Source organism: Ochotona curzoniae, unplaced genomic scaffold, assembly GCF_017591425.1.
Source record: "Ochotona curzoniae isolate NIBS_2020 unplaced genomic scaffold, NIBS_Ocur_1.0 scaffold_4683, whole genome shotgun sequence".
Classification (NCBI taxonomy): Eukaryota; Metazoa; Chordata; class Mammalia; order Lagomorpha; family Ochotonidae; genus Ochotona; species Ochotona curzoniae.
In genome coordinates this window covers 32,270,649-32,295,636 of record NW_024467121.1, presented here as the reverse complement: position 1 = coordinate 32,295,636, position 24,988 = coordinate 32,270,649, and the positions used below count along the sequence as shown (strand labels likewise).

The 24,988-nt window shown below is 40.1% G+C and overlaps 1 protein-coding gene and 1 non-coding gene across 4 annotated transcripts in view; both read left to right on the top strand.

The window, feature by feature from the left end:
• Window positions 1-6,639: 6,639 nt before the first annotated feature.
• TSNAX (translin associated factor X) overlaps window positions 6,640-24,988 on the top strand; it is a 35,320-nt gene continuing 16,971 nt past the window's right edge. Inside the window, exons 1-4 of one of the 3 annotated variants that reach the window (XM_040967819.1) lie at window positions 6,640-7,042; window positions 7,470-7,577; window positions 13,761-13,875; window positions 18,438-18,568. In XM_040967819.1, the coding sequence (XP_040823753.1) occupies window positions 7,027-7,042; window positions 7,470-7,577; window positions 13,761-13,875; window positions 18,438-18,568 (370 nt within the window). In that variant the 5' untranslated portion in view covers window positions 6,640-7,026. Of the gene's footprint in view, window positions 7,046-7,469; window positions 7,578-13,760; window positions 13,876-18,437; window positions 18,569-24,988 lie in introns of all 3 variants that reach the window. The other 2 variants (XM_040967821.1, XM_040967820.1) reach the window with 2 other exon arrangements.
• Window positions 18,674-18,777, top strand: LOC121148270. The gene has a single exon (XR_005882543.1). It is a non-coding gene; the product is annotated as a U6 spliceosomal RNA (small nuclear RNA).

The following is a 24,988-nucleotide window of genomic DNA, read 5'->3' as shown; positions in this document are numbered from 1 at the left end:
CACTCTGCCCCAATACCAGCCCCTGGACTCTCTTTTCCCTAAAAACTTCAGAATGCACTATAATTGCAATTCTTAAGATTCTTTTTTTTTTTTAAAAGACTTGCCTTTATATTTGCAATTCAGTTACAGTGAGAGAAGGAAAGACATAGACAGAGATGTGTTGGTTCATTTCTCAAATGGCAGCAACAGTCAGGCCGTGGCCAGGCTGAGGTAAGCAGCCAGGTCTCACAGAATGCAGAGGCCCAAGCACAGGATGAAATGCCAGTGCTTGCAGGTGGTGACTTAACAAACTTTGCCACAGTGCCAGTCACAATTAGCTTTTCACTGGCAACTATGCAATATTCTAATAAATTTATAAAAAATGAATATCTTAAAGAGAATTAATTGATTTACCAAAAATGAACGTCTTAGAGATTTTGCAATGATGTTCTCATTAAAGGTATAGTTATGATAAGAAATTTTTTTTTTACCCAAACACAATCTTCAGAATTTATTCAGATAATTTTAAAGATAATCCTAAAAATGCAACTGTTAATTCCCTCAATTTTCCAAACATGGCAAGGCAAATCATGAAATATTCTTCATTGCTAATTCCTAAAAGATTAATGTGATCCCAACCAAATCCAGCTTCATTAACTTTTTTTTAAAGATCTATTTTTGTTTATTTGAAAGGCAAATTTACAGAAAGGAGAGTCAGAGAAAGAGACCTTCCATGTGCTGATTCACTATGCAAATGGCTGCAATGGCTGCAGTTGAGCTAACACAAAGAAAGGAGCCAGGAACTTCCTCTAGGTCTCCCACATGGGAGCTGTGGCCCAAGAACCTGCACCACCCTCTGCTGCTTTCCCAGGTGAACAGAAGAGAGCTGGATGGCAAATGGAGCAGCTGGGACACAAATTAGTACCAATGGAGGAATCTGGCACTGCAAGCAGAGGACTGGTCTGATGAACCACTGTGCCACCCCCTATTTAACATTTTTTAAAATATATTTATTTATTTTTACAGGAAGATTTACAGAGAGAGAAGGAGAGACAGAGAGAGAGAGAGATTCTCTATGTTCTTGTTCATTCTCAGATGGTGGCAATATCCAGAGATGGACCATGCTGAAACCAGAAAGCTGGAGCTGCTGCTGCTTTTTTTTTTTTTTTAGGACTTATTTATTTTTCTTGGAAAAGCAGATATATGGAGAGGAGGAGAGACAGAGAAGAAGCTCTTCTGTCCACTGACTCACTCCCCAAGTGGCTGCAACAGCTGCAGCTGAGCCAATCCAAAGCCAGGAACCAGGAGCTTCTTCTGGGTCTCCCATATGGGTCCCAAGGCTTCCACAGGCAGGGAGCTGGATGGGAAGCAGGGCTGTCAGGATTAGAACCGTTGTCCATATGATATTCCAGGTGCATTCAAGGTGAGGACTTTAGCCACTAGGCTATTGACTGTGCCTTGGAGCTGTTGCTGCTGCTTCTTTTCTTTCTCTCTTTTACTTTCTTTCTTTCTCACTCTCTCTCTCTCTCTCTCTCTCTCTCTCTCTCTCTCTCTTTTACTGGAAAATCAGATATACAAAGAGGAGAGACAAAGATCTTCCGTCCAATGTTTCACTTCCCAAGCAGCAGCAAGGGCTAGAACTGAGCCAATTCGAAGCCAGAAGCCGGGAACCTCTTCTGGGTCGCCCACATGAGTGCAGGGTCCCAAGGCTTTGGGCTGTCCTCGACTGCTTTCCCAGGCCACAAGCAGGGAGCTGGATGGGAAGTGGAGCTTCGGGATTAGAACCATTGCCTATATGGGATCCTGGCGCGCTAAAGGTGAGGACTTCAACCATTACACTATTGCGCCGGGCCCTGGAGCTTCTTCTTATACCACATGGGTACAAGAATCTGAGGACTTGAACCATTTTCTGCTGCCCTCCAAGCACATTAGCAGGAGATAGATTGGAAGTGTAGCAGATGCAACTCAAACTAATACCCATATGGGATGCTGTACCACAGAGAAAGGCAGAAAGGCTTAACCTACTCCGCCCCTCATTAATGTTCTTCTCTTCTTTTTTCTTTTGCTTTGTTTTCTCTTCTTTTGTTTTTTCTTTTCTTTCTTTCTCTTTTTTCCTTTTCCTTTCCTTTCCCTTTGTTCCTTCCCTCCTTTTTCTTTCTTTCCCTTTCCTTTCTCTGTCTCTCTCTTGCTTACTCTTTCTCTCTTATTTTCAGGCCCTGCACAGAATCCTGGTGGCTACTCTCTTCACCTTGCATGCACCAGGATCCCATACGGGCACTGCTTTGTTTCCTGGCTGCTCCACCTCTCTTTCTGCTCCCTGCTTGTGGCCTGGGAAAGCAGCTGAGGACCAAAAGCCTTGAGACCCTGCATCTACGTGGGAGACCCAGAAGAAACTCCTGGTTCCGGGCTTCAAACTGGCTCAGTTTCGGCCTTTGAGGCTACTTGGGGAATGAACCAGCAAATGGAAGATCTTTCTCTCTGTAAGTCTGACTTTCCAAAAAAAAAAAAAAAAAATCAAAACAACAACAAAAAACCCTTTCAATCGAAAGTCAGATTTACAGAGATTTTCCAACTGCTGGTTCACTCCCCAAGTGGCTGCAATGATCAGAGCTGAGCTGATTTGACCCAAAGCCTGGAGCTGCTTCTTGGTCTCCCATGTGGGCCCAAGGTATTGGGCCATCCTCAACTGCTTTCCCAGGCCACAGGCAGGTAGCTGGATCAGAAGTGTGGTAGCCAGGACACAACTCGGTGCCATATGGTTGCAGGTGCTTAGAGGTGGAAGATTAGCTAATTGAGCCATTGCACTGCCCCAACTGTTAATTTTTTTTTAAACTATGGAAATCCCATGTGATCGCTAAGTCTCTGTGCCTATTAGTTACCTACATACAGAAACCTATCCACAGTTTACAATTTCTATGCTTAGGCACCTATAAAGATTCAATTTTTCAGGAAATTCTTCTTTTGACATTATTTTTTTGTGCCACTTTAGAACTAGGAATTAAAAATATTCTGAGTATTGTGAGGACACTGAAAGACTCCTAATTCATTTATACTCTAGTTCAAGGCCAATACTCTGTCCACAAAGAAGGACAAGTCACCATTGCAACTCATGCACAGTTATGTGGACAAAGAGGAGAAACAAAGAAAACTGTCTATGACAGAGGAAGAAATAGAAATAGCCTGACAATTCTTGTTTCTGCAGCTGATCTTGAGGCTATAGCTGCTGTTTTCCTCCCCTGCCCAGTAATCTCTATTTTCCCAATCTTTGGTTTGCACTTCACCTGGGAGGAGTTCTTCATACAATGGGGCAATTCATACCTCTTATTTCTGTAAGTGTGAACAGTCCTGTCTGCTATGTGTTGCCACAGCCTGTTGACCACTGTGACCACTGATGACAGTACATCACAGAGGACCCCTGACAACTTCCTATTTAACAGATCTTCTCTCAGCATTTATCCCCAAAACAACCTTCTTTTGTTTTGATAGCTGAAATTAGTTACCAAGTATTCCTGTACTGCACTACTATGCCTGCACCTGTTTTCTTGGTGTTGGATTTCTCAACCACAACCTTAATGAAATTTTGAACAAGAATTTCTGTGCTGTGAGGGAGTGTCCTGTACATTATATTTAGCAATATCTCTTGCCTTTAATGACTGGATGTTAGTAGCAACCATACCCTCTATTACAATGACTGAAAAGGTCTATTTATTGACAAATATTCTCTCAGAGGAAAAGCATTTCTTGTTGAGAACCACTAGTTTGGCAATTTGAAGAGCCTCAGAGGTACAAGAGATTCTTAATTCAGTGTTCCTTAGTGAATGTTCTAGGTTCACTATTATGTCTCATATAAAGTGAAGCATAAAATAAGTGGTCTTTTGCGACTTGCTTTTTTCACTTTTTCACGTTTTCAAGGGTCATTCATGCTTTAGCAAATATGTGATTCATTCCTTCTTTATTGTTAGACAGTATTTCATTGTCTTGATATACCATTTAAATGATCTCTTATCCACTGGACATTTAGGTTGCTTCCACCTTTTGTTTATTGTGAATAGTGCTGTTATGAGGATCTATGTGAAAGGTACACGCCGAGGAGTGGAATTGCCAGATTGTATGGCAATTCCTTTTGAGGAACTGCCAAATTGTCTTTTACCTTAGCGCACCATTTTCCATTTCTACCAACAATGTTTGAGAATCCAGTTTCTCCATACTCTCTTAAATTGTTCTGATTTTCTGTTTGTTGCTGCTGTTTTAATTTTAGTCATCCTGATAGATATGAAGTGATAGCCGACTGGTTCTGCCCATCACACTTCCCTACTTGACATGCTAGCCTCCCTCTCAGCGTGCAGGAGTGAGACATCACTTTCTCCTACTATTGTCTAGAACTGCTTGAAAAATACATTTGTAAATTGGTATCTACATGTTTCATAATACCAACTATTTTTCAAAATGTTATGGTTATCTTTTAAAAAGGTCATTCAAAAAAATCTGACAATTCCATGATTTCCTCTCCCTTTCTCACCACCTAGGGTCAATGTTGAAACTACATAAGGGAAATGATGACACAGCCTCTTAGGTTCCTGTGTTTCTTCTCTTATTTGATTATTATCTGTTTTCAATATCCAAAACCAATGATGATAGGTTTATTGTCTCCTAGAGAATGTAAATTTATAAGCTAAGAAACAACAGGTAAATTTAAAAGGTTTAGGCTTTATTCAGATTCAGATATGGACAAGCAGAGTGAAACAATAAAGGGAGTTAAGAACACTACACCAGAGATAAGCTCTTACTGAAAACCTTTGTTCTCTCTTTGGGTGTTAGGTTTCCTTCAAAAACAACAACAACAAAAACACCAAATCAGTCTAGCATCAAAACTACATGTTTGCACGTGAAGCAATGAAAGAGGGCTGAGGGTCCAGGTTGCCAAATGCAGTTTGCCAAAGAGGTTGAAAGTCATATCCTAATGGGAGGTGAACACCTGGGGAAGCCCAGGTTTACTGCAGATACACAGATAAGTACTAGGAACATGCTCCTAGCATTCATCCTTAGTAAATACTTTGAGAAGTCATTATGGTTATATGGTTAGGAAGCTTACCATTCTGATCATTACATTTATGGGAAGCAGTGAAAAGCAACTTAGGTAATATAGATGCAGTTGAACAGGTTAAAGGAGTGGTAACTGCAGAAATAACAGCAACAAAGTATGACTGATCTAAGTTTTTGGAAATTTGAGAACTTCAGAGCTGCTATTCCAGAAAACTAAGGAAAACATATCCTTTTTCCAGATTACAGTAAAATAAGCACTCTTTGTAAAAATGTTTCTAATGACTGACTTCCTTGGATCTGAAGGAAGTCACATGAGAAAAACAACTACATTTATATCAGAGTTGCCTCTCTCTCTCTCATAGTTAAATCATCTCCAATCAAAGAGGAAGCACTGGTGGATATCAAGAGGGTCAGATGTCAGAATCTCAGGATAAATATTTGCTTAGTATTCTCAAAACAAGACACTGTGATGTATTTTGCTAACACATCCCATTAGATTCTTCAAAATCTAAGAATACTGATATCTTAATCATGATTAACGTAACTACGCATTGAAAGCACCAATTCCATTTTTGAGGTTTTGTTTTGCTTGGTACCGGAAGCTGTAAGTGGACAGATGAACTGACTGATAGTAAGGAGGGCTATTACATCACACTGGCTCGCTGAGAATCACATTGACAACCGCTGACCAACAGCAAGGAGCCTTGTTACTTGCCTCTGGCCACCCACTAACCTTTCTGTAGGGCTTCATCCCTAAATTAACGAGGAGACAGTGTGCATGCCGCACACACCTGCAATATGGAAACCGCCTGAAGAAAGCTTAAGAAAATATACTGTTATCTTCCCCACTGGGCCGGGGCCCCCAATGTACCAAGCTTTGCCTTGAGTTGATCTCTGGCAGGTGTTGCAGTGCCACCTGGTCCCTCATCTTAATGTTCTGAAGACAATCCTTCCATTGGCTAACCAGGGGCCAAGGCACGACATCAGGAAAAAATATATATATTGGGGGCCCACAGGGTCAGAGTCTAGTACGACACATGGCGCACGCGCATAATTAAAAGGCTCACAGTTTTGTGCTACATCTGTTATTATTACCAACCCTTCTTTTCTTTTCTTGAAGAGCTCTGGCTGGAGTAGCTCACTCTGAGAGAGCGCCAATATGTGGGTTCCTACCACCTCAGCGACAGATACTATTCTATCCCCATCATAGACACTGAGACACAAAGGCTATCTGGAAGGGCCGTCTAGTTCCGAGGGCCAAGAAAAATGCCGGCAAGCCAAGTGAGGAAGCGGGGAAAAGATGGAAGAACTACAGGGCGCGCTTCCCAGCCGTCAGAGACCAACACGAGCCACTGATTCACTGGCAGTATTCTTTACTTAAAGCTCCCGGCGTCACTGCCAGGAGCGGAAAGCATAGCATCTCCTAACTGCAGGTTCCTCCGGAATCCGAAGGACTCCCCTTTAGCTCCGAGGAGCGGTGGACCCCGAGACTCTCTCACCAGCCGCGCCCCCCACGCCTCCGGACCGGCTCCCGCGTGAGAACTACAACCCCCACGGTGCACCGCGCGCCACGCTGGGCCCACGCTCAGGGGGCGGGAGGCTCTCCGCGGTGCCTTGAGCGAACCTTCACGAACGTTTTTCGCCGCTGTCCCACCTGCACGCAGCTGCCGCCTCCAGGACTCTGCGTCTGTGAGCCGCGTACGCTCGCCGGCTGCCTTTAGGCACAGCGTGAGGCAGGCGCCACAGCTGGCGCGCGCGAGGTCCTCGGACCGTGGGAAAGGCGGGACTGACGGCAGCGGGACCTCGGGGAGCCAGCCGGAAGTACGCGAGAGGCGAAGGGCGCGCGCTTCCGGTCGGTGCGTGGACGTCGGCCTGGCCGCACAGTGCTGTCTCTCGGTGGGCTGTGGTCCTGTGCTCGGTGGGCCGCTCGGGCTCCACACCTTGCGCCATCCGCTCGACCGAGGTCTTCAGTTTCCGCCAGGTCTGGCCGTCGGCCGTGACGACATGAGCAACAAAGAAGGTGGCGTCCTCCGCACAGCCGGGCGTAGAGTATCCCGTGGGGGTGGTCCTGTAGGCTGTGCGAGTTCACCTGCCCGCGGTCGGACGGACCCCGTGCTCTCCCCTCTCCCCCTCGCTGCCCGCAGCCGGACCCCGTGCTCTCCCTCGCTGCCCGCGGCCGGACCCCGTGCTCTCCCAGACAAGCCTGGGGGGTTGGGGGGTAGAGCGGCTCCGCTGCTGCTCTCAGCTGGAGAGGTCTCCTGGAGCCCCTGGTTATGGTAGTCCCCTTGGGTATTGTTGCACCTATGGCGGGTCCAGAGCCTCTTTGGCTGATGGCAGGAAGATCGCTAGGAAAGCTTTTGTGGTATCTGGCTTTGAAGGAAGCCGGGGATTTGCTTGTAGTGTTTTTCGCAAACTCTTGGTGATGGAAGATCTCTCTCCACTTTAAGGATCAGGAGGAGGGTTCAGGAAAAGGAAACACGACAATTTCCCACATAACCAGAGAAAGGAAGCCAAGGATGTTAACTCGTCTTCACCTGTGATGTTGGCCTTCAAATGTGAGTTCTCTGTCGGGGCCGTTGCTGCAGCGGAGAGAACTGAAGTCTGGAAAGGGGGGTGGGATGACTTTGTGATATGATGCACGAGGAAAACAACTCTGAGGAATGTTACGGTGTGCAGATGTGAAGTAAAAATTTTGTGGGAGTTTTGTGATAGTGGTAGTTCTAAAAGTCTGGGTTTGAAACATGAAAAACATGACTCCATCCCAGTGACACTAAACGGGAGTTAATGTTAGAAGTGCCACGTCCTTGAAAGCAGTTGTGCTTTCAGTATTTTCTCATTTAGTCGCAGGCCCCTTATATGAATGCGGTCAGGTTACTCCTTTCAAAACAATTAAAAAAAAAATCTTTCCTCTGTCCGCTCTTTGCACTCCCCTGTTCAGTTTCTGTGGCTCAGGTGGGACCTTACTAGCTCCTTCTGACTTCCTTGGTGGTCCTTTGAAGGTGCCCCTGGGGCTGGAGGGGTCCACGGCCATGGGCAGTGTGGACCTGCTGCTCGCCTCCATGGCTGGCGCTCTGCCTGTCCCTCCCCGCAGCTCTTCGTGGAAGGCACCTGTTTCACAGAGCAAGGAGGAAACCATACAGCCCCTCATGTCTTAATCTCAAACAATATGACTGGTACTTTTGTTACATTGTATTTGTTAAAACTCTGCCTTATTTTTAAGGGGAGGAGGATTGGGTTGGTGAGGTGGGAGTCCCAGATAGCCTAGTCTCTGGGTGCATTTCAAAACCTCTGTGGAGCACTACCACCAGCAGCAATTGAGGGAGGAGCAGCAGGCCATCACGTGTTCCCCACCCTCTCACTTTCACAAAGTCGTTTATGTTCAAGCATGTTTTATGTTTCTGCTACCTTTCAGTCTGGGATTGTATCTGCCTTGGTGTCCCCATTACTCATTGGATGAACTCTTTTTTTGTAGTTGTTGGCGTTTGTTTTTCAATATCCAACTTTTCTGATTTTTCTCTCAAGCGAGCTTGGCAATAAATATTACAGTCGTTCATTATCCAGTCACCCTGCAATGAAATACTTAAGCATTTGCTGTGTTCTCACATGTGTCAGTAGAGTGAGGTTCTTCCCTAAACCTGTGTGTACTTACTATGTTTTATGTCGTTTGTTGGCTCCTCCTCTGTGTCTTGTGCTGGAACAAGCTTCTTGAGAAGAAACTCTCTTTTGTATTCATAATATGTGGTTGGGTCCTTACAGTATGTGTAGTAAATACTGAAAGTGGGTTCAGGTGCATTGTCTTATTGGGCAAAATCCTGGCCAGGTTATTACTTTGGTGAAAGACCAGATATGTTGACATCTAATACTTTTAAGTCCTTTTACAAAAAAAAAGTATGTTCAGTACAGTTTTGGCTCCTTGTGGGTCAGGCACCTTAGAGTAATAATGCTAGTGAGGGTAAGTAGTTATTAAGAGAGTTAAGGGCTTATTGGTACTTCAGCCACTAGGGATCCAAGTCTATACTTGAAATTTGGTTAAGTAACTGTCTTGAATGTTCTTACCACAAAAACACACAAAAAAGATTTCTGTGTGAGGTGATGATTAGGTTATTTAGCTTGATAGTTGTAATTTCATGAATTTGCTTGATAGTGATATTGTATATGTATTGTAAAACCTTGCATTATCTATTTTGCATAAATACTATTTTTTGTCACTTATACCTCAGTAAATCAGGAGAAAAAAGATAGCAAGAATAAGGGGAAACATTATAAACTTAAAAGACAAACCTTATTTGCTTGTTGGGGATATTTATATTGTATGTGGTAAAGTAATTTTTAAAATCATATAACTTGGATGATTAACAGTAGTTTCTATAAGTAGTGTGTGTCATCACTTTGTGATAATCTCAGATTGACTAGATGATATTTTACAGTAGGTGTAGAGTGCCCATTGTGAGGTTCAAGGTGGTAAAACAACATTGTCATCCCTGTATTTAGAGGAAGAATGTTTTAATTACTAGCAAAGCCTTTGATTTCTAAGTCTTTAAGAAACAAGATGGTCTTGTCCCCTTTAGCTTTTATAAAATAGATAATAATTGCTTTATTGAATGACAACAGTTTTTTTTAAGTATAGTCTGCCTTTCCTGACTCGTTATTTCTGTTGCAAGAAAATTAAAGTCATTTCTCCTTTTTATTCCCACTCATAAGATTTGCCAGGTACGCTTGTAAAAAACATTTACGTGAAAACTTACTGGTCTGCTGGAAGTTTTCAGGAAAGAGGAGTGGTTACATGGGAAGTCTTTAAAGGAAAGCATGAATATTTGAGATCAGTGTTGTTGGTCAGACTCATGCCCAAGGCATGATACTTAAGTATCTTTGAAGTCCCAAGAATTACTTTGCCAGCAAAAGTTAATTTCATTAAAAGGAGTTAGAAAAATTTTACTGTTAATCGATTAATTTAAGTGGAGACATTTTCTCTTAACTTTATTTTGGAATGTCAGCTGTGTGATCAGGGCCATGGACTGTGTTGGGCCCTGTACCTGCTAGCACATACAAGAATCTGGTCTGAGAACACCTCAGACAAAGTTTCTTTGGAGATCTCCCCAATCGAAATGCTGGACTCAGAATCCTGATCAAGAAAAGACAGAAGACAGAACAGGTCAATCAACCACCTCAGCTATATGTTGGCAGCAAAATATAGGGCAAACGGAGACTCTATGATGGACTGTGTCAACCAGTGGATTCTTCAAAGACCTCATCATGCTTGGAGTGGCAAGATTGGCAGCAATTTATAACTGTTGAACTATCAAAACCACTTGAGCAAGAACCTCAGAGCATACATACCCTACATGTGGGACCTAGGGAGTGTGGGAAATTGGGTGGGCTTTCTCCCTTAATACCCCCCTTTAAATACGAAGGAAACAATATGGAAATAATAGTCTTACCCACTTCCCTATAGCCCTTGAACCTTTTTACCCCAATTAACTATGTAAAGATTGTCAAATATATAATTTTTAAAAAGGAAAAAAAAAGTCAGCTATGGAAATAAAAAATAATATAGTTGGGAAAATAGTATAGAAAACTTATTTATAACCTTATTTATTAGTTTTTGGTGTTTTGCCACTTTGTCACTATATGTAAATTTATGTAGATGTGCACTTTTTTTTCCGACATTGGTAAGGAGTACAGGCCTTATTTTATAGAACATGCCTTTCCTTGGGTTTGATTAATGTTTCTTCATGATTGGATGAAATGTATACCTTCTTCATTGGGAGACTATGTAATTATATGGTGTCCTTGATGATGCTGTGAAAGACCAAATTATGTAAGACCTCATAAGGAGTTTATAGTTTGTCAGGTATAACTTAGGGCTATTAGGGAATTTTGAAGAGACTTGCTTAAGGTATCAAAAAGTTAGAGGAATGTTCCATCCTCTGGTTAAATCCCCCAGATGTATGCAGCAACCCACACTGGACCTTATTTAATTTTAGGAACTGGAAACTTAATCCAGATCTCCTGCATGAGTGGTAGGAAGCAAAGTAGTGAGCCATCACTGCTGCCTGTCAGGGTACAGATTATCGGAAAGCTGGAATTAGAAGGGATTTGGGGTTTGAACCCAGGTACTCTCAAGCAGGATGTGTGGTCCAAGCAGCATCTAACCTCTCTGCCAATGTCCTGCTAAGATTCATCAGCAGAAAGGCAAGGTGGGCAGGAGAAAAGTGACCGTGCAAGATTTTTTTTTGAGGAATAGATAGAAGTGGTAAATTAGATTGGGTTGGCAGTAATGTAGGCGATAATTCTGGTTAAGCAGTGCTACAAAATTACTTTAATAGAGGTAAGTGTTTAGCCTCACAGTCAAGTTCCCTGTGTCCATATCAGACTTCTGGGGTTCTACACTAAACAGGCTCCAAGTGCAGTTTCCTGCTATGCTGACCCTGCGAGGCAGTAGCTATTACTAAGCAGGTAACTGGGTTCCTGCCTCCCGTGTGGGAGGCTTGGGTGGCATTTGTGGCTCCCAGCTCTAGCCCAAGCTGTTGCAAGTGTTTGGAGAGTGAAACAGTGGATGGTGGATGGAAAAGCACACACTTACTCTCTCACTCTCTGTCTCTCAAAATGATTCAAATTATAAATGAAGCTGATTTGCATTACTAACCTGAATAATTTGCTTCGTAAATCGCAACAGCATTAACATATATTTTAGCAAGTAGTGGCTAAGATGCTATATAATACTTTCATGTTAGAGGCATAGTTTTCAATTCCTTGGAGAAAGCCTTCTTAATTCCAGTTGCATACAAATGGGTAGAAACAATGATTAGGGTCCTGCATGATGGGTGACTGGCTAAATCCTTCCCTTGCAAGCACCAGGTTCCCAAATGGGCACCAGTTCCTATGCTGACTGCTCCACTTCCCATTCAGCTCCCTGCCTGTGCCATGGGAAAACCAGTACAGGACAGCCCAATACCTTGGGATCCTGCACTCATGTGGGAAACCCAGAAGAAACTTCTGGCTTTGGATCAGCTCAGCTCTGGTCATTGCAGCCACTTGGAAAGTGAACTAGTGGATGGAAGATCTTTCTGTCTTTCCTCTATGTTAATCTACCTTCCCAATAAAAATACATCTTAAAGATTTTAAAGATTTTTAAATCTTTGGGCCCAGCGGCGTAGCCTAGTGGCTAAAGTCCTCACCTTGAATGCACGAACACACTGGGATCCCATATGGACGCCGGTTCTAATCTCAGCAGCTCCACTTCCCATCCAGTTCCCTGCTTGTGGCCTGGGAAAGCAGTCCAGGACGGCCCAAAGCTTTGGGACCCTGCACCCATGTGGGAGACCCAGAAGAGGTTCCTGGTTCCCAGTTTCGGATCGGAGCAGCACCAGCCGTTGCGCTCACTGGGGAGTGAATCATCGGACAGAAGATCTTCCTCTCTGTCTCTCTTCCTCTGTGTATATCTGACTTTGTAATAAAAAAAATTTTAAAAAGATTTTTAAATCTTTTCAAGATTTATTTTTTATTTATGGGAAAGTCAGATATATAGAGAGGAAAAGAGACAGAGAGGAAGATCTTCCGTCAGCTGTGGAAGTGGCCACAGTGGGTGAAGCTGCGCCAATATGAAGTCAGGAGCCTGGTGCTTCTTCTGGGTCTCCTTCGCAGGTGCAGGATCCCAAGGCTTTGGGCCGTCCTCGTCTGCTTTCCTAGGCCACAGGCAGAAAGCTGGATGGGAAGCAGGGCTGCTGGGATTAGAACTGGCACTCATACGAGATCCTGGTGTGTATAAGGTGAGGACTTTAGCCACTAGGCTACTGTACCTGGCCCAAAATAAATACATCTTTCTTTAAAAAAATTTATCTCAAACCATAGCATCTGTTAGTAGATGTACTGGCCTTGACATCAACAGGCACTTTATTGATGAAAAATCTTTGAACATCATCTTTCAGGCACTGTTCTGTGCACTAATGGTGAAGACCTGACTGTAGTCTTTATGAATTTGTATTCTATAAGTTAATGAATAGGCAAGTATACAAATAAATAACATAACTTTAGTGAAGGATAAATAATGAAACATAATAAGGGAATGGTCTGAGTAAAATTATAATTTGATAAACGTGTAAAATATGATCAGAGGAAATAATCAGAAATAGAGTATCTTGAAAGGTACAAACTTAAAGAATCGGGGCTAATATGAACATAGTTTGACACATAAGCTGCAGAAGAACATAAAAGTTGATGTGAAAATTTACTTTTTTAATATTTCTTACTCAATAGATTATTTTTTTCTGTAGGTGATTTAATGTATCGAGACTCTCAGTTGTACTGGTTTATTGAGTATTAATCTATTTATATATTATAGTATATAAACTAAAAGGTAATAGATTTGTAGTCTAGAAAAGATAAGCAATTTTTTGTTTTTAATATATCATTTTGTGCTCATAAGTATACTTACAGTACCCAAAATGGAGTCTTTTGAACAGAAATAAAAAGTTTTATTTGTTAAAATTCTTCAGTAAGGAATAATATTTGAATCTTTGAGTGGCCTAGGCCTATATTTGTCAGTTAATACTGTAGACAGTAAACGCCAAAAATTATTTGCAGTGTTCAGGTTTTTTTGTTTTGAAAATTAGTGTTTTTAGCACTGTGATGTGTGTGTGGTATTCTACTTAAATGATAACAAGTATGACATGCAAACTTGATGTTTTTGATGGGATTTAGGAATAGACCATGTGTGCTCATGGGTACCATGTCCTTAGCCTTTCAGCAGGAACTTGATGCAAGACATGATAAGTACGAGAGACTTGTAAAACTTAGTCGGGATATAACTGTTGAAAGCAAAAGGACAATCTTTCTCCTCCATAGAATTACAAGGTGAGTAAACATCTTTAAAAATTATTATAGTTTGATAGATTTTTTATTTTAGTTTCCTAGTTTTTTGTTTGCTTTATGATTCAGTGGACAATAACTAGCCCCTAGGATAGGCTGTGAGTTTGTGGACTCGGATCATTTAGGAAATAAATATTTTAATAAAGATAGAGAAAATTCTTATTTTTTGGAGTTACTGGAGATGTTTTGCTAAAATATTAAATTTTGATAACTTATTAGAGCTCATTGTGTTAAAGCTAAACTTAGATTTTAGATGTGAAAATATCAATATTAGATAAATATAAAGCATCTGCTTAACTTATCTTTTCATTTTTCATTGCATTGTGATCTCGTTTGCTTACTCACATTGTTGAAGATTCTCTTTGTGTTTAAATTTAATGCACATTCTTGTGCCTTTCTTATTTAACAGTTTTGTCTAATATACTGTTGGCTTCTTAATTGTATAAAAAACTGTCTTTCAACTTAAACATTTTCTTCCACTGGGACATTTCTTTTTTAAATTTTTAAATTTTTTACATTTTGAGATAAATTTTATTTTTTAACTTTTATTTTGTTTTATGACACAGTTTTATAGGCTCTAGGATTCCCTCAGCCCCTCCTCAGGCCCTCCCCCCATGCTGGATTCCTCCACATTGTTGCAGTAGTACAGTTCATATCCAGTCATGATTCCTTCATTGCGAGCATGTACCGTACATAGAGTCCAGCCTTTTATTGTCCAGATAAATTCAACAGTTTCCTTGGGAGACCATCCCTGGTGTGAAAGTAGAGCTGGCAGAATATCATCCCCTCCAATGAAAAGCCACAGCATAACATCAACAATAATTTACAATTTACAGTTTTAAGATACACTCAAAGGCTTAATACTCTACTCAAATGAAGAGTTCAGCAAGTGGAAAGTAAAATGACCATATTTCAGTGGGACTATATAGCAAGGACTATAAAGTAATCACATGAAAAGATGTTGATTTCACTCATACACAGTATATTTTAAAACTTTAGTACTATAGCATTAAAACTTTAGTAGTATAGCATGCTGAGTAATTTGACAAAAGGGCCCGGCACAATAATGTAGCGGTTAAAGTCCTCGTCTTGAATGTGCCAGGATCCCATATGGGCGCCAGTTCTTATCCCAGTGGCTTCCCATCCCGTCCCGCTCCCTTCTTGTGGCCTGGGAAAGCAGTCGAGGACGGCCCAAAGCCATGGCACCCTGCACCCATGTGGGAGACCTGAAAGAAGCTCCTGACTTCGGATTGGCGCAGCACTGGCCATTGCGATCACTTGGGGAGTAAACCATTGGACGGAAGATCTTCCTCTCTGACTCTCCTCCTCTCTGTATATCCACCTTTCCAAAAAAAATAAATAAATCTTTAAAGAAATAATTTAACAAAGGTATAAAACAGCTTGATGAGTTATATTTGTATCAATCCCAGTAAAGACATTTCTTTTTGTTTTCTGATTTTTTAAAAAATATATTTTATTTTTTTATTTGAAAAGCAGAATTACAGAGAGAATGAAAGACAAAGCTCTCCCATCTGCTGGGTCATTTCCAAGCTGGCTGCAATAGCCAGAGGCGGGCCAGTCCAAGGCTGGGGTCCAGAAGCATCTTCTGGGTCTCCCACGTGGGTGCAGGGGCCAAAGGACTTGAGCTGTGCTCCTTTGCTCTCCCAGACCATAAGCAGGAACTGGATTGAAAGTGGAGTGGGTGGGAAAGGAATTGGCACTCAAATGGTATACAGGCACTGCAGGTAAGATTTAGCCTACTGGGCCAAATCTCCAGCTCTTGATTTGTTTTCTTAATTTTAACTTGAACATATAAGGGAGATCATGCATTGTTTGTAGAACTTTGTGGATATTTTTCTAGGCAGGCTCTGTGTAATTGATAAGTTTCTCGGTGGTTTAAGTAAAAGAAAGCTTCAGACTGGTGTTGTGGTGCAGTGAGTAAGCTGCCAGCTGTGTGACACCAGTTCAAGTCTTAGCTGCTCCACTTCCAAATCCATGTCTCTGCTAATGTGCCTGCAAAAGAAACAGATGGAACAAGTTCCTGTTGTGTAGCCGTGTACCTGATTTCCTGGGTTGAGTTCTAGCTTCTGGCTTTAGCCAGGCCCATCCTGAATTGTCACAGCCATTAGCTGATTTCACTCTCCGAGTGGCCACAATGGCTGGAGCTGAGCTGATCCAAAGCCAGGAGCCAGAAACTGCTCAGTCTCCCTTGCAGGTGCAGAGTCCCAAGGCTTTAGGCTATCCTTGACTGCTTTCCCAGGCCACAAGCAGAGAGCTGGATGGGAAGTGGGGCCCACTGGCTATGAACCGGCACCCATAGGGGATCCTGGTGCTTGTAAGGTGAGGACTTTAGCCACCAGCCTGCTGTGCTGGGCTCACTAGTGATTTAGTTTTTATTCTGTTTAAGTCAGGCTTGGGGAATGTTCAGCTCATGAGCCATGTAGAACCTGAAAAAATCATTTGATCTGGACCTGCCAAGACAACTATAGGTGGGGCTAGAAACTCAATAAATCTGTTAAAGTTGGTGACTTTTTATGATCTGCAAATGATGTCATGAATATCCACATGACCCTTCACAGAAAATATTCCTGATTCGAGTGGAAGCAGATTTGCCCTTTATACCATAGTTTATTGAAATGTGCCTTTAATCTTTTTTTAACTGTTAATTTCTGTATAGTCTTGTATAATCAAACATGCACAAATATTGTAAGAGAGCCAATATTGTTTAATTATGATCCTTTTTTGGGAAGCAATTATAATAAATCCCATCAGTTTTCAGTAGCTTTAAAAAATAAAAATAGTAGAAATGTGACAGGAGAACTTTTTTTGTAAGAAAAAAGCTACAGGGGCTAGCATTGTGGCTTAGCAGGTAAAACTGCAGCAATACTGGTATCCCATTTGAACACTGCTTTGTGACCCAGCTGCTCCACTTTCAATCCAGCTTCCCTGCTTTTAGCCTGGGAAAAGCAGAAGATTGTCCAGCTTCCGTTGCACCATGTGAGAGATGCAGAAGTTGTTCCTGCCTTAGGCCTGGCCCAGCCCTGCCCGTTGTCAGCCATTTAGGGAGCGAGCCAATGATGGAAGATTTCTGTCTCTGTCTCTGTCTTCCTCGCTCTCTATAACTCTGCTTTTCAAATAAATAAATCTTTGGAAAAAGAGTCTACATTTGAGTATTTGCTCTTGTATTTTTCTGCCAAAAACAATACATATTGAACATATAGTAGAAAATATCAATTAGAAAAAAATGTTTAGAAAACGAATAAATGACATATAATAAAGGAAATTAAATAAGACAGTCATACATACTACTCCAAGATAGCTACAATCAAATTTTATTTGTATGTTTTTAAGATTTATTTTATTTTAGTTGGAAAGTCAGATATACAGAGAAGAGGAGAGACAGAGACAAAGATCTTCCGTCAGCTGACTCATTTCCCAAGTGACCACAATGGCCTTAGCTGAGATTATCCAAAGCCAGGAGCCTGGAGCTTATTTTGGGTCTCCCACACGGGTGCAGGGTCCCAAGGCTTTGGGCTGTCCTCGACTGCTTTCCCAGGCCACAGGCAGGAAGCTGGATGGGAAGTGGAGGCACTGGGATTAGAACCAGTGACCATATGGTATCCCAGCTTGTGCAATGTGAGGACTTTAGCCACTAGGCTATTGCACCAGGCCCTAGATTTTATTTTTATAAAAAAGATTTACTCATCTAAAAGGCAGAATGACAGAATAGAGTGATCTTCCATCCTCTGGTTCCTAACTCAAATGGATCAGACAGGTAGGGCTAAATCAGGCCAAAGCTGTGAGCTTTATCTGGTCAACCAAGTGAAGAGCAAACTCAAGTACTTGAGCCATTCTCTGCTGCTTTCCAAGCATCTTGGAAGGAATGTGGATTGTAAGCAGTGACTCAGTAGTGCTCACCTCCTCATCTGCTGCATTTCATACATTATTACATACTCTTTTTACCGTGTTATGTTCATAGTGAGCTTGCTTTTCATGAGTAAAGAGAGTTGCTAACTTGAAAAAAGTAAAAATAATTATGAAAGCAGCCAGTCACCATACACAAAGAGACTGCTGCTTCGATTTCTTGTTTTTGTCCCTGCCATGGGACTTCAAAACTCTTCAGGCAGTAAGATGGGGCAGTCATAGAGTATGTATCGTCTCTCCCCGTCCCCCCTTCAGTGCCCCATGCTGCTTCAGTCTAAAATTTGAAACCGTTGTTTTGGTGTTTTTTTTTTTCTTTTTAGTTGTTTAAAAAGGATAAATCCAGTCCGTGTTACTTCATCCTGACTGAATACAGACATTGACAGATATCATACTTCTCTGAACAGAGTTTTTCTTGTAAATGTAAATATAACAATTTTTGTGTACTTTTTAAACTTGATGGTATGTTACAGAATTTTTCATGTTCTTGCACACTATCGATAAAATATACTTGTGATTTTTTTATAAGTAGGAAGGATGAAAACATACAAATATTTAGTCATGTTGATTAGTTTTCAGTATTAAATCATCTGCTGTTTTAAAAGTTCCTGATATCTTGATTGTAGTGCCCCTGATATGGAGGAGATATTGATTGAATCAGAAGTGAAGTTGGATGGTGTGAGACAAAAGATATTACAGGTAGCCCAAGAGTTATCAGGAGAAGATATGCATCAGTTCCACCGAGCCATTACTACAGGTAAGTCTGGGTTCACTTCAGGCTAGGTTTTTTTTTTTATAATGTGTGAGTTGCATCGATTGTAATCTTTACCTAGTGAAATTTAAAAACTATGTTTTAAAAATTATGCTCACTTTGGCAGCACATATACAAAAATTGGAATGATTTAGAAATTATCATGGTCCCTGCACAGGGATGACATGCAAATTTGTGATGTGTTCCAGATTTTTTTTTGTGGAAAACAATAATAAATAAGTTAAGTAAATAACAGCTTCATAAAAAATGGGGTAGGAAATGAGAAACTTTTAAGTTGCAGTGTAAATTGAATCTAAACTATTGTTTTCTTAACAGTATGTGGTAGTAATTACTGGTTGATTGCAAATAAAAGACCATAGGATAAACTGTTAGTAGGTAGGGATTATTAGAACATATTTAATTTCCAGTTGCAAATGAATTTTACTGGTGGTGTCTCTTAAATTTTTGTTTTGGTAAGATCATGAAAGAATTATCACTTAACATTTCATGTTGTAACATTTGAAAATTTTAGGTCTGTATTGGCTTTTGCATAGTCAGTTTTCAAATTAGTTGAATAAATGTGTAAAGTTCTAATTTCTTTCCTGTCTTTTTCTTAATGTGATCTGTTGGCTAGAGAGATAGCCTATAATTCAGATAGATCCTAAGATTTGCAGGAAGAGCAGGAATTGAGTTCATTTGGTTTCTTTTAAGCATCTTTGTTCAGTATTAGTCTGAATATTTATAATTTCAGCATTTATTTTCAGAAATGTTGAAATATATTTTAGTATTGATAAGGTACTAGCATTTATCAGTCAGTTAAAGCCAGGAATACATTTTTTGAAACTTGAGTTAGAGCTGCAAAAGTTTCTGTGAGGGCGTTTAACATGTTCCCAAAGGGGATTAATTCTGTAATTTATTAGTGTCAAGTTCATTTGCTTGGTTTTTAAATAGCACTGCACATGATTTTTAAAATATTTTTCAATATGAAAGAGGAGAGGGAGGGACTTGTGCTGATTTACTCCTCAAATGCCCAGAATAAAAGCTGAAGCTGGAGAGGCCAAACTGAGCCTCCCGGGTCTCCTAAAAGGATAGCAGGGCCCCAAGCACTTGGGTTATCCTGAGCTGCTTTTCTGTGTGTTAGCAGGGAGCTGGAGTGGAAACAGGGCAGCCAGGACTTGAATGGCATACTGATGTGGTACTACCACAGCTCCTTCATCAGCACACGTAATTTAAAGAATTAGTGCTGTCGAATGGCTTACTTTAATATGACCAGTTTGGCTGAGAAAAGACTAGAGAAATTGATAGAAAAAAAAGGAGGAAGAGAAAGCTAACTCAAGCTTTTGGAAGAAAATATATGAGAATATTTTTATGATCTTGTAATAGGAAGGACCTCTTTGAAGAGACACAGACAAGAATTAACCATTAAAGGAAAAAAATTAAAATTTGAATTTCATGTCAATATATTAAACTCTGAGGAAAGTCTTTTAAAATACGTATTTTGGTTAAAATATAAAACTGGATGATGATTTTTTATAAGTCAAAAATAGAAATAATTTAAAAAATGAACAAATTTGAACACAGGCTTCAAAAAAGAAACTATTTAGAAATGCTAATAAGCTTATGAAAAGGTGCTTAGTATTGTTATACACTAGAGTGACATGAAATAAAACTCATCTGCCAGCATGATTACATTGTGAAGTCAGAAAACAGGTACTTCAAAAACTGCTTAGCACTGTCTCCTTCAGTTATGCATGTGCCTACCCTGTAACCTAGCATTCTGTGAACATGTCCAAGAAAGCTCATAGCAGTTATAGTCATAATACTCCTTCTAGTAAAAGCTTAACTAAATGTCGGTCAACAGGAGAATGGATAAATAAATTACAGTAGAGTTGCACAGTATAGTACTGCATAGATTTAGGAAATGCTAAACCTGAATATGAATTTCACAGAATGTTGGAGAAGATAAGATACTGTATATCTACTGAATACTTCAAATACAGGCATTATGAACCTGGAGAGAAAAGGGGGAGCAGTGGTCATGTGGAAGTTTAATATAATGATTATTGACTGTAGAGGCATGAAAAAACCTTGTGAGGTAATAAAAATGTGTTTTGATCTCGGAGGAGTTATACAGATAAACACATAAAATTTCACTAAGCTAGACTTTTGAGATTTGTATAATGCATTATGTATAAATTATAATTTTTAAAAAGACAAAGGGGAGTTAGCGTTCACTGATTAAATTCTTTGCTTCTTTTTCCAGAATAGTTCTTTGTGTTGGGAAATTACACTCACAGTAATTCTCCTGTGAGTGCTATAGTGCAAATGTGTGCCATATTTACGGAAAGAGTTGTACCATTCATCTTAATACTTTCTGTCAAAACCCCCTTGATAAAGTTTCTCTTGGTTACTCTCATTCACAGTTGTTGGACAGATCAACTATGTTAGTAGCGACTTCTATTTCTGTTTGATCTCCTGGAGTTGTTATATTCCTCCCTAGTACAGATGAATGGGGAGAGGATGAGCTGAAACTCTCAGTTCTCAGTGGTGGTTGGGATCCTAAGCTGGTGTCTTCAGGCCACAGGCCTGAGTTAGATGTTTTCAAGAGTACAGGTCAGAAGTGATAGTGTTTGTCCGTTGTTTATGAACCTTGTTCTGTCATAAGGAAATTCAGGTGATTACTGCTGATATTCCATCACCTGTAAGCTGGAATATTTCAGAAACAGTAATTATTCTGAGTATTTGTTAAATGCACGTGTAACATCTTGAGGGCCATCAGTTGGTGCAGTTGGTAGAGGAGCTAGTCGGGTGCCCAGTTTCTATACAATCATTCATCTGAAGAAGTAGGGCAGCCTTAATTTCTTATAGCATTGAAGAAAAATCCCATTCCACAGTTTCTCCAAGGTATCCTGCTAATGTAAGTCACTAAAGACAAGATTTTGAGTAACTTTTATCATTTTTTCTATTTCATCATATAGTAATCTTGCAAAAATTCATGACAATGTAATGTAATAAAAGCTGGCTGTAATAATCCTCACTTTTGACTTCAACTTTTGTTAAAGCATTTTTGTTTATATTAAAAACCTGTGTGGGCCTGCGCAATAATGTAGTGGTTAAGGTCCTCGCCTTGAACGTGCCATGATCCCATATCGGCGCTGGTCCTAATCCTGGTGGCCCTGCTTGCCATCCAGCTCACTACTTGTGGCCTGGGAATGCAGTCAAGGACAGCCCAGAGCATTGGGACCTTGCACCTGCAAGGGAGAATTGGAAAGAGGTTCCTGGCTCCTGTCTTTGGATCAGCACAGTACCGGCCATTGTGGCCACTTGGGGAGTGAATCATCGGACGGAAGATCTTCCTCTCTGTCTGTCTTCCTCTCTTGCATATCTGCCTTTCCAATAGGGATAAATAAATCTTTTTTTAAAAAAATTAAAAATATACATATATAAATATAAAGCCTTTGTATTTTGCCCACAGTATAGTTATTTAATATATTTACATGTTTAGAATAAACTCAGTTCCTCATGAGTTCTTGATTAGTATCTACTGATAGATACAATTTCAAGTTCCTGACATATTACTCATTCATCATTGAGTACAGTGTAAGGAAATAAATAAGGGCAAAGATTATTTATTAGTAGATAATCAAGCCAAAAGAAACCTAGAATGTTGTAAACTGGCTTTTAGAACATTGCAGAAATGGAGGGTGTAGAATGTTTCTTCATGCAGGAAGGAAGCGTTATTCTCTTGGAGAGAATTCAGGACAATGAAATCGGAATTAGATTTCTTCAGATATTACCATTTTACTACGGTCATTGAAGATTACTGGAAACACCATGGTTTGTTTTAGAACTCTGTTTATGATTTGTGAATTTTCTTTGAGGATTGTTTACTCATTAATTTAAAAACTTAAAGATTCCTTATATGTCTCACTCTTCTGTAAGCATATTTAAAATGTTCATTCAATCAGTAAAAATGTTTCTGAAGGAATAAATTAGTCCAGAAGGTATCTGGGACTTAGAAATGTGCTGATATTTGATTTGATAAAATTAAGTTATTTATAATTAGAGTAGCATTAACAATGTGATGCTTATGAATGGTCTACTGCTTGTAATTGTTAACTGCTTGTTTTGGTGTTCCTCCAAATAGTTGTTCTTTGGACTTGAAGATAAAACAATTCTGGCATGGAACTAAAGGAGTTCTGTGCTTTTCCTCATTAAGAATAGTGCTAATGGCATGCAGAGCATTTCCCCAAGGGATGCTTGCATGAGCTCCAACACTGAGTACCCTAATAATTGAGTAACAGCAAAAATGTTAGGTTTGTTTTCTACGCATTTGTTATCAGAGTAAATTACAGATTGTCCCAGGGGAGGGGTAAAACAAATGGATAAATGATTAGTTCCTTGAAATAAATGACTTAAAATTTTTTTTGGCTGTTATTGAGAAAGTAACTCTTGGTGGGACCAGTCCTCCATCTCCAAAAAGGAATTTTAAAACTTAATTTATATTAATGATGATTTAAGTTCTCATGGTTTGAGTGATAAACCATGTTCAGACCTGAAGTAATATACTAAATATTCACTGATGCAGTAGTATACTAGATCTTATATTCAGTAATATAATATTCTGAATCTTGCATTCAGTAATGTGAATGATGGGCTAAGTTTTAGAGGACAGTTAGATACTTTTTGATTCACTGTTCTTTGTAATGATGACCTCATTGAATTTTCACAATTATCCCTAAATCATGATTTTGTTTTCACTACTTCACATAGGGAAATGAACAGTGACAGAAATTATCCTCAAGGTTCTAAGATAATAAGAAATAGTAATAAGAGATTTCTATAAAAATTTACTTATTAACTTCAGAACTTATGTAGAAAAGGCTTACACTCCTTATAAATTTAGCATTTGTTGTTCTTTTGTTCATAGCACTTAACAGTTTCTAATGTACTCTGTAGTCTTCTCATGTATTGTACTTTGTCTCTTTGCTGGCATGTGGAATTCATCAGTCTATCAAGGTGTTATTTTTGTTATTTGGTTACTATATCTTAGATACTTCTAGATCGTCAGTGAATGAGAAATAAACAACATAGCCTTTTTTAAAAAAGCCTTTCTTCAGCCATATCCTTCATGATTGTTTTTTGTAATTTTTATTGTACTTTTTATTCTTCTTCCAGAAAGAAAACATACTTCCAGGGACTATTTTATGCATGCGAGCATAAATAAGAGTAACATTAACATTTAGGGAAGTCTAAAGCTCCCTGTATAAGTGTGGATAAACTGGATACAGATTCAGCATGTTTGCTCATTGGGAAAGTGAACTAAGATCTAACTCTGAGCTTTTGGAATGGTAGTAGGAAAAATTTTCTATTAGAAAAGAACTGAAAGATAAGGTGAAAAAAATCGTCAGTTAGATAAAAGCAAGAGTTGCATAGATGTTGGTTAGTTAAAGCTAAGCATGTGAGCAAATGAATAACCTATAATACTTCAGTGGCCTACCAAAACAGACATTGTTCTCACTTAAATCGAGACTTCGGTGGGAGTTTGAAAGTGTGCTGCCCACTTAACCATTCATAGTCTTATGTGGGCTCAGGCTGTGTTGTTACTAGTACATGATTTGCAGGATGATCATAGCATCAGTACAGAACAGACAAGTTGTGTAAGAATAGAGGATGGCGCCAAAGGGTCTTGTGGGCCAGCCTAGCAGTGGCAAAGTCACTTCTGTCCACATTTTATCAGCCAGTCATGTGATCACATCTAACTTACAAGGAGCATGAACATTATAGGTTCAGTGTTTGCCAAAGAAAACAAAAACAGATTTGTTAAGTAACTCACTTTTCTCAGGCTTATGTATTAACTTGATATCCTTTTGGTTTAGTGGGGAAATCCAAGGCATATTGTTGTTGATATATTTTTTGTTTTTTAAATTTTTTAAAAGATGTATCTGATTTATTTTGAAAGAGTTACAGAGGGAGGGAGAATAAGAATAAGCAAGGTAAGAGGGAGGAGACAGAAATTGTCCATTTGTGTTTTAACTCACCAGATTGTCACACAGTCAGGGCTGGACCAGGCTGAAACCAGGAACAAGGAGTTTCTTCCAAATCTCCCACATGAATGACAGGGGCCCGAGCACTTCCACCATCCTCTGCTGCTTACCAGGCCATAAACAGAGAAGCTGGATCAGAAGTGGAGTAGCTGGGATACTAACTGGTGCCCAGGTGGGATGCCGACATATAGGATGTCAGCTTTACCCAGGTCATCACAATGCCAACCCTGATATTTATAGTTTGATTTTAAGCAACAGTTGTGAAATATTTTTTGAAAATTAAAGTTAGCAGAGAGAGAGGGAGATCTCGCATTCGCCACTTCATTCCTCAGCCAGACTGGAGATTCCTTGTCTCCTGTGTGGGTGGCAGACACCGGGA